A 10,521-nucleotide genomic window follows, 5' to 3' on the forward strand; every position below is an offset into this window, starting at 1 on the left:
CATGGCTGATCTGATTGTGGCCTTAACTCCACATTCCTGCCTGTGCCCCAGAAACTTTCAATTCCCTTGATGATCAAAAATCTATCCAACTCAGCCTTGAATATATTCAATGACCCAGCTTCCACTGTTCTCTGGAGAAGAGAATGCCACAGACTGACGACTCTCAGAAGAAATTCCTCCTCATCTCCATGTTAAATGGGAAATCCCTTATTTTAAAACTGTGCCCCCTAGTTCTAGATTCCCCCATGAGGGGGAAACATCCACTCAGCTTCCACCCTGTCAAGGTCTCGCAGAATCTTATACATTTCAATAAGATCACCTCTCCTCCTTTTAAACTCCAATGGGTATGGGGCCAACCTACTCAACCTTTCCATCTAAAACAATCCTTCCATCTCAGGAATTAGCCTAGTAAACCTTCTCTGAACTGCCTCCAAAGCAAGTATATCCTCCTTTAAATAAGGAGACAAAACTGTACACAGTACTCCAGGTTGGATCTCACCAACGTCCTGTACAGTTGTAACAAGACTTCCCTAATTTTATACTTCATCCCCCTTGCAACGGAGGCCAACGTTCCTTTGCCTTTCTAATTACTTGCTGTACCTGCATGCTAACTTGTGATTTTTTTTTTTCTTCATTCATGGGATGCAGGCATTGTTGGCTTGGCCAGCGTTTATTACCCACCCCTAATTGCCCTTGAGGTGGTGGTGGTGAGCTGCTTTCTTGAACCGCTGCAGTCCATGTGGTGTAGGTACACCCCATAGTGCTGTTAGGGAGAGTTCCAGGATTTTGACCCAGCGACAGTGAAGGAACAGCGATATATTTCCAAGTCAGGATGGTGAGTGGCTTGGAGGGGAACTTCCAGGTGGTGGTATTCCCATGCACCTGTTGCCCTTGTCCTTCTAGATGGTAGCAGTTGAGAGTTTGGAAGATGCTGCCTAAGGAGCCTTGGTGAGTTGCTGCAGTGCATCTTGTAGATGGTGCACACTGCTGCCACTGTGCGGTGGTGGAGAGTGTGAATGTTTGTGGATGGAGTGCCAATCAACGGGCTGCTTTGTTCTGGAAGGTGTCAAGCTTCTTGAGTGTTGTTGGATCCACACTCATCCAGGCAAGTGGAGGGTATTCCATCACACTTCAGACTTGTGCCTTCTAGAAAGCAAACAGCTTTGATCCCTCTGTACCAAAGCATTCTGCAGTCTCTCTCTATTTAAATAATATTCTGCTTTTCTATTCTTCCCACCAAAGTGGACAACCTCACATTTTCCCACATTATACTCCATCTGGCAATTTTTTGCCTATTCACTTAATCTTTCTATATTCCTTTGCAGAGCAACCTCTGTGTCCTCCTCACAATTTGCTTTCCTAGTCATCTTTGGATCGAAGCAAATTTGGCCATGATACACTGTCCCTTCATCCAAGTCATATTAGATTGCAAATAGTTGAGGCCCCACTACTGAACACTGTGGCACTCCAGTTACAGTTAGCCAACCTGAAAATTATCCATTTATTCCAACTCTGTTTCCTGTTAGCCAATCATCTATCCATGCCAAGATATTACCCTTAACACCATAAGCTCTTATCTTGTATAGTAGCCTTTTATGTGGTACCACATCGAATGCCTTTTGGAAATCAAAATGCACTGCATTTATTGGTTCCCCTTTATCCACCCTGCTTGTTAGAAACATAGAAAACAGGAGGAGTAGGCCATTCAGCCCCTCGAACCTGCTCTGCCATTTAATATGATCATGACTGATCCTCTATCTCAACGCCATACTCCTGCTCTCTCCCCATACCCCTTGATACCTTTAGTGTCTAGATATCTATTTCCTTCTTAAATATATTCAGTGACTTGGCCTCCACAATCTTGTGTGGTAAGAATTCCACAGGGTCACCGCCCTCCGAGTGAAGACATTTCTCCTCATTTCAGTCCTAAATAGCTTACCCCATATCTGGAGACTATTCTAGGTCTCTAAGCCAGGGGACACATCATCCCTGCATCCAGTCTGTCCAGCCCTGTCAGAATTTTATACATTTCAATGAGATCCCCACTAAATTCCAGTGAATACAGGCCTAGTCAGCCCAATCTCTCATCATATGACAATCCTGCCATCCCAGGAATCAGTCTGGTGAACCTTCACTGCACACCCTCTATGGCAAGTATATCTCTTCTTAGGTAAGGAGACCAAATCTGCACACAATACTCTAGGTGTGGTCTCACCATGGTCCTGTACAGCTGCAGTAAAGCATCCTTGCTCCTGTATTCCAGTCCTCTTGCAACGGAGGCCAACGTACCATTTGCCTTCAGTGATTGGTGTACAAGAACACCCAGGTCCCTTTGTACATCAACATTTCCCAATCTATCACCATTTAAATAATACTCTGCTATCGTTTTTCTTACTGAAGTGGATAACTTCACACTTATCCACATTATACTGCATCTGCCATGTATTTACTCAACCTGTCTAGATCTCCTTGAAGCTTCTTAACACCCTCCTCACCACTCTCATTCCCACTTAGTTTTGTGTCGTCAACAAACTTGGAAACGTTACATTTGGTTCCCTCACCCAAATCATCGATATATATATATTGTGAATAGCTGAGGCCCAAGCACTGATCCCTGCGGTACCCCGCTGTCACCACCTGCCACTCTGAAAAAGACCCAATTATTCTTAGTCTCCATTTCCTGTCTGCTAACTAATTCTCAATCCATGCCAATACATTACCCCCAATCCCATGTGCTTTAATTTTACACACTAACCTCTTACATGGGACTTTATCAAAAGCTTTCTGAAAATCCAAATACACCACATCCGCTGGTTCTCCCTTATCTATTCTGCTAGTTATGCCCTCAAAAAACTACTATTGGTTTGTCAAACATGATTTCCCTTTCATAAATCCACGTTGACTTGGTCTAATCACATCGATATTTTCTAAGTGTCCTGTTAACACATCCTTTATAATAGACTCTAAACAGTGATGGCAGTTGGCAGCACTGCATTTAAATAGCAGCAAACAAAGATTCACAGAATTACATCAAGGGCTTGTCAGCTACTAGAAACAACCATTACAGCCCTGGTGCAGCTTTTGGTGCTGAGCAGGGCACTTTCATTACATTAGACAAGGAGAGCATGAACTGTACAGGCAGATACACTACTGACAAGCAACATAGCGCTGCAAATGATTTGGGGTGGTCAAGCAGGCAATTAGATTTAATACAGAAAAATACAATTAGATTTAAATACAGACAAAGTTGAATAAATAGAAAGAGAAGGCAACAAAAACGAGAGAATCTGGGGAGTGAGAATGCAGAGAAAATCCAAAACAATAGGGAAAACAATTACAATAAGTAAAATGCTATAATCTCTCTTTTGTGTCCTCTGGTTCACCACCACCTGCACCAGACTTGGTCTTCTTCCAAGGCAACACAAAAGATGTGGAGCACATGAGCAACTGCAGGAGAAACTCAAGGTCTAATGCTTCAAAATAGTCTACTGGAACTACAGAACAGTACACCAACAGTCTCTCCTCCACACCTTCCAGATTTTTGTCTAAGACAAAAGGTGACAGGTACAGTATATTGCCCCACTTCCCATCAAGTATGTTCACAGGCTGCTGTGCAGCTTGGATTGGCTCTTACCTGAATCCGGGTCCAAATGTCTCTCCATCCAGGTAACAGGGCATTTTTAAAGCAAAAGCTACACCGTCCTTTGTGATGATAGTTTCTGTCTTCTGTAATGTAGACAATATTCCCATTTTCTCCTGTTAATAAAAGTTCCAACAACAAAAACAAAAATTAGCAAACACTCACTGACCTGAGCATCCTGGTAGGTGTTTCTGTAAAACATCCCTGCTGTTCTGGGTGTTCAGATGCCTACACCGGTGCACTGGAGCGCCTGTGGTGGCTTTCAAACCAACTCATACTGAGACCTCCTGAATAGGGAGGCAAGGGGATAGAGCACAGATGCCTGGAACGGCCACCATTCCCAATCTTCCCTCATTTCTCTTGTGGAAAAGTGTTGCTTACTGCTTCCCTACAGCAGTGGCAGGTCAACAAACCAGCATCCCAACATTTCATGACAGTACATGGTGTGTGCGTGTGCATTCACGTGTGCATGTGTGAGAGCACGCTGGGGAGAATTGGGGGGGAGAAGATTGTCATTTGGTGTCAAAACATTGCAAATACATTCAAAGAAAACATTTTTCAAAGGCACTACATATAGTGACCAATTTGTCTCTTTCTGCCTTTATTTTGAGGTTCGACTCCTTGTAAAGCCTCGCATATAGAGCAACATCTCAGAGCACATTAAAAAGAGAAAGAAAACACCATCAAGGAGACAGGAAAGATTGGGGAGGGAGGAAGAGGGCAAAATAAATCAATGTACAGAGAATTTTTATGCTTTTGAAGGCAATGGAAGTGGTTTAAGGAAGAATTAAAAGGTGGCAGCAAATGTGACTCTTGTTCAAGAAAGGTTGTGTGGATATTTCTAACAAGTACAGGCCAGCCAGTTTAACTTCAGTGCTGGGTAAGATTTTAGAAATAATAATTGGGGAGGGGAAAAAAAAACTCAACAGGCACTGGGAGAGGTTTCAGTTAGTTAAGGAGAGACTGTACGGATTCATAAAGGGCAGATCATGCTTGACTAATCTATTTGAATTTTTTGGATGAAGTAACAGAAGATTGATGAAGGGAATGCAATGACTACTGCGAATGGGGAATTTAAGAAAGCATTTGACAAAGTACAACAAAATCTGGAATTAAAAAGCTAGTCTAACAGTGACCATGAATCACTGTTGATTGTTGTAAAAACCCATCTGGGTCACTAATGTCCCTTAGGGAAGGAAATCTGCCGTCTTTACCTGGTCTGGCCTACATGTGACTCCAGATCCACAGCAATGTGGATGACTCTTAACTGCCCTCTGAAATGGCCAAGCAAGCCACTCAGTTGTGTCAAACTGCAATGAAGCCTAAAAGGAATGAAACTGGCCAGACCACCTGGCATCGAAAATGACAATGGCAAACCCAAACCCTGTTGACCCTGCAAAGTCCTCCTTACTAACATCTGGGGGCTTGTGCCAAAATTGGGAGAACTGTCTCACAGGCTAGTCCCACAAACTACTCACCAAATCATACCTCACAATGTCTCCAAATACCACCATCACCATCCGAGGGTATGTCCTGCGCCACTGGCAGGACAGACCCACCAGAAGTGGCAGCACAGTGGAGTACAGTCAGGAGGGAGTTGCACCAGAAGTCCTCAACATCAACTCCAGATGTCATGAAATCTCACAGCATCAGGTCAAATATGGGCAAGGAAACCTCCTGCTGATTACCACGTACTGTACCGCACCGCCACCACCGCCCCCCTCCTCCTCTGGGCAGGGGTCTTCAATGTCCATCATCAAGAGTGGCTCTGTAGCACCACAACTGACCAAGCTGGCTAAGTCCAAAAGGACATAATTGCTAGACTGAGTTTATGCCAGGTAGTAAGGGAACCACAAGAGGGAAAAACCTACTTGACTTTGCCTTCACCAATTTACCTGTTGCAGATTCATCTGTCCATGACAGGTATTAGTAAAAGTAATTCAGTCCTTGTGGAGACAAAATCCCATCTCACATTGAGGTCACCCTCCATCATGTTGTGTGGCACTACCACCATGCTAAATGGGATTTCAAACAGATCGAGCAAATCAAAACTGGGCATCCATGAAATGCTGTTGGCCATCAGCAGGACTGTACTCAACCACAATCTGTAACCTCAGCAAGCAATAGACAGAGCTAAGTGATCCCACAACCAATGGATCAGCTCCAAGCTCTGCAGTCCTGCCACATCCAGTCCTGAAATAGTGGTGCACAATTAAACAACTAACAGGAGGAATAAAAACAAAAAACTGCGGATGCTGGAAAAACTAACAGGAGGAGGCAGCTCCACAAATAGTCCCATCCTCAACAATGGGCGAGCCCAGCAAATCGGTGCAAAAGACAAGGCTGAAGCATTTGCAGCAATCTTCAGCCAGAAATGCAAGTGGATGATCCATCTTGGCCTCCTCCAGAGGTCCCCAGAATCACTGATACCTGCCAATTTGATTCGCTCCACATGATATCAAGAAACAGCTGAAGGCACTGGATATTACAAAGGCTATTGGCCCTGACAGCATTCTGGCAATAGTAATGAAGACTTGTGCTCCAGAACTTTCTGAGCCCCTTGCTAAGCTGTTCCAGTACAGCTACAACACTGGCATCTACCTTGGCAATGTGGAAAATTGGCCAGGTATGTCCTGTCCACAAATCCAAACCAGCCAATTATTGCCCCATCAGTCTAGTCTCGATCATCAGTGAAGTGATGGAAGAGGTCATCAACAGTGCTATCAAGAGACACGTGTCCATATGGAAGCCTGCAGTCTGTGTCCATATGCAGCAAGACCTGAACAACATTCAGGCTTAGGCTGATAAGTGGCAAGTAACATTCGCACCACACAAGTCCCAGGCAATGACCTTCTCCCCTTGATGTTCAGTGGCATTACCATCACTGAATCCCCCACTATTAGCATCCTGGGGATTAGCATTGATCAGAAATTGAACTGGACCAGCCATATAAATACTGTGGCTCCAACAACAGATCAGACACTGGGAATTCTGTGCCGAGTAACTCACCTCCTGACTCCCCAAAGCCTGTCCACTATCTACAAGGCACAGGTCAGGAGTGTGATGGAATACTCCCCACTTGCCTGGATGAGTGCAACTCCAACAACACTCAAGAAGCTTGACACCATCCAGGACAAAGCAGCCCACTTAATTGGCACCCCATTCACCACCTTAAACATTCATTCCCTCCAGCACCAAGTATAGTAGCAGCAGTGCGTACCATCTATAAGATGCGCTGCAGCAAACTGCCAAGACTTCAACAGCACCTACCAAACCCATGATTTCTATCACCTAGGACAGCAAACACATGGGAAGTTCCCCTCCAAGCCACTCACCATCCTGTCTTGAAAATATATTGGCTGTTCTATCACTGTTGCTGGGTCAAAACCCTTGAACTCCCCGCTCTAACAGCACTGTAGGTATACCTACACCACATGGACTGCAACAGGTTCAAAAAAAACAGCTCACCACTACCTTCTCAAGGGGCAATTAGGGGTGGGCAATTAATGCTGGCCTAGCCAGCGATGCCCACATCCCATGACCAAATTTTTAAAAAAGGCTGGTTAACAAAATGGAGGCTCATGGAACAAATAGAAGGATCAACAGAAGCCTTTTTTTTAAAACCCAAGCTGATTCAGGACAGAAACAGCCAATTCTGGGAAATGGTGCTTTGGCTCTTGGGAGAACACCACAGTGCTAGAACCACTGCTTTTTATATAAAAATGTAAATGACTAATATATTGGAATAGTTAGTAAAATTTCAAAACTTGCCAATCATACCAAACTTGGAGGTATGGCAAACAGTGAGGATAATACCAACTGACTGCAACAGGACACAGATAGACTGGCAGAATGAGCAAACAAAGGGCAGATTCAATTTAATACAGCGAAGTTTAAGGTGATGCATTTTCACAGAAAGGAAAAGAGGCAAGAGAGTCATGACAGAGTTCAAAACTGTGCAGGACAGAGGGACCTAGGGTTTCATGTGCATAGATCGTTGAAAGTACAAAGCATATGATATAAAGGTATTGAGGTAATAAATAGAGGTATTGAGTACAAAAGCAGGGAGGTTATGCTGAACTTTTATAAAGTTCTGATTAGGCCACTGGAGTATTGCATGCAGTTCTGGTCACCACACTTTGGGAAGGTTGTGAGGGTTCTTGAGAGGGTGCAGAGCAGATTTACTGAATAACTTCACCTACAAAGTTAGGTTGGAGAAGCTGGGGTTGTTCTCCTTGGAGCAAAGGAGGTTGGGGGAAAATTTGATGGAGGTGCACAAAATGATGACAGGTTTGGATAAAGTAGACAAGGGAAAACTGTTCCAATTAGCTGATCGTACAAAGCCTAGGGGGCACAGATTTACAGTTTGGTCAAGAAATACGAGATGTTGTTGTTGCAATCCTGTCACAATGAAGTGCATGCTCTAGTTGCAAGCAAGAGCAGCTGTTAATTGAGTAAAGTTAGGGCATTATTCTTAAGTATATAAGAAACGGTTTCCACCTGTGTGGGAGAAAGGTTTATTCACAAGACACAGACTATCTTTTCCTACGTCAAAGAAAAGACTGGCTCTAGATTCCTCCTTTACTCAGTGAATTTAATGGGGCCGGGAAATGTGTGGAAGTGATTTTTTTTTTAATGCAATGTGGTAATGATCTGGAATTCACTGCCTACAAGAGTGGCGGAAGCAAAGGCATTGAGTGATTTCAAAAGGAAATTGGATGGACACTTGAGGAAAATAAATTTGTAGGGCTACGGGTTAGAGTGGGGGAATGGGGACTGACTGCATTGCTCTATGGAGAGCTGGCATGGACTCAATGGCCCCCTTCTGTGCTGTTATGACTCTTAATACAGCTGCTGAAAGATGAGTCTCCAATGCTGGAGAGAGAGACAAGGAAAAACCAAGAATCAGGGGAGTGATAATGGGGGAATGGGCAGTTACTGAGAACTGGGCATCATCAGCAGACTCCACACTTGTGGATGTTACAGGGATAACTTCTAGGCAAGAGGAGACTGAGGTGTGATATGCAGTTTGCCAAAAGTGACCACTCAAGCACAAAAAGAAGCATTTAAAGATATGAACTGACTCTACTGGGACAAATAGAAACAGAACCAGTAAAGAGCAATGCTACAAAGTCAGGCTACTGGAGTAATCAATAACAAGGCAGCAAAAAAAATTGGGGATGGACAAGAAGCCTAAACTGCACTCGCACAGGACGTGGACAACTTGGACCAAGTATTTATCATGATATGCACCATTGTTTGTTAATAACATCTCACTCCAATTCTTCTGCCTCTATTTAATGTGTTTAAATCAGAGTGATTTCCCCACCTGTTGAGAAGCAGCCAGGCTGTGTCCCACATCTCCCCACTGCAACAATACATGCCTACCCATGGAAGAATCCATGGTGCCATCACAGTCTGGGCACTTTACTTTGAAATTGCAGATTAATATCCCTTTCTTAAAGTTAAACCTTTATAATGTGACAGAAAGCTTGAAATGAATAATGTATTTTTTTTTACCTTAAGGTACATAAAGTCCACATTTTCAATGAAATCTATGATTAGGGACAAATGGGAGGTGTGAATTCCAATTGAATTACCCAAACTGAATTCTCATTTCCCAACTGATGCATACTTGCAATCTACAGCACTTTACTATCTCTCTCAAATACTTGTCCCAGCACTTCACAAAACGAATTGCTACCAAATGTAGTTACTTATGTAAGAAAAGGTGCCAGCCATTTTGCCACAGCAATATCACACAAGCAGCAAGTGACCAGTTATTATGCTTTGAGTGGCATTGGTAAAGGGAGGAATGTTGTCCAGGTTGCTGGGAGAACACCCTACTTTTCCTGAAGCACAGAGCAAGCAGATGTAGCCTCAATTTAACAGCACATCAGAAGGACAGTACGTCCAACAGTGCAACTGTCTATCAGTTAGCATCATACAAGAATGGCAGCTTGCATTCTGCCCTCAAATCCAGGGGTTGGGTTTAAAACCACAATTTGTGGTTCTGTAGGCAATTGTACCACATGTCCTGAGCTATAAACAAGGTCCTAGGTTTGATTCCCAATTTGTGCTGAATTAGCACATTATCTAGGACGGCAGCAAAGCTCTTGATCACCACGGAACGAGTGCCCCTCTGTTGGAAAATGTGTGGGCTGGCACCAGGGTGCCTCCCTCCTCCCCAAATAACGGGGAAATTAAGCTGTCAAGCACAGGGCCTCCCTGTAAGCATGGCCGAGGTACCAGGAGAGGTCCTGACATCCTTGGATTGCACCCAGGCCCCCACAACACCTGGGGCAAATGGGGGGGAACAGAGAGAGAACTGGCAGATCACTCGAGGCCCGGGCACGGTGACTGTGCAGCGGGAATGCCACTCTCAGTAGCCGCGGTGCCAGCTTTCCCCGGGACACCGGCCTCGCTGAGAATCAAACTTTCGCCCTCACTCCAGAAGCTTCCCTTTCCGTACCTGAGGCCACCACACAAACCGGCATGACCAAAAACAAATAAGCGGCCGAAATAAACACCGCGCGCCGGTCTTTCAGCAGCAAAACTCGGAGACAATTCATCCCTCCCGCCAGCAACACCCCAGGCCTCGCAAACATGACGCGACAGCCTCACTTCACTCTGCCACGGGGGGAGGCGGGGCTTGTATCAGATTGATAGGCGCATCCGCCAATCACCAACTCCTATCCCTGAACATGCCAACGGCCCTCTGCCGTATTAGCCAATAGAAGCGAAGTGAAGGCGGGACATCCTGATTTGAATGCTGAGTTTTGAAGCCAACTCGTGCTGCTTGGAGGGGAGTGATTGACAGCAACAACTGCCAGAAGTTTTAAAGGTGTAATGAAGTGTATCATTTTTATTTGTTTCTCATT

The 10,521-nt window shown here is 44.6% G+C and overlaps 1 protein-coding gene across 1 annotated transcript in view; it reads right to left on the reverse strand.

Moving 5' to 3' along the window:
- The window catches only part of nemp1 (nuclear envelope integral membrane protein 1), a 40,707-nt gene extending 30,466 nt beyond the window's left edge, over positions 1–10,241 (reverse strand). The window contains exons 1-2 of the mRNA XM_041180552.1: positions 10,113–10,241; positions 3,635–3,756 (exon numbers count right to left, since the gene is read on the reverse strand). Coding sequence (XP_041036486.1) covers positions 3,635–3,756; positions 10,113–10,212 — 222 coding nt within the window. The 5' untranslated portion in view covers positions 10,213–10,241. The remainder of the gene's footprint in view (positions 1–3,634; positions 3,757–10,112) is intronic.
- Positions 10,242–10,521: the final 280 nt, after the last annotated feature.

The sequence above is a fragment of the Carcharodon carcharias genome, chromosome X, assembly GCF_017639515.1.
Source record: "Carcharodon carcharias isolate sCarCar2 chromosome X, sCarCar2.pri, whole genome shotgun sequence".
Classification (NCBI taxonomy): Eukaryota; Metazoa; Chordata; class Chondrichthyes; order Lamniformes; family Lamnidae; genus Carcharodon; species Carcharodon carcharias.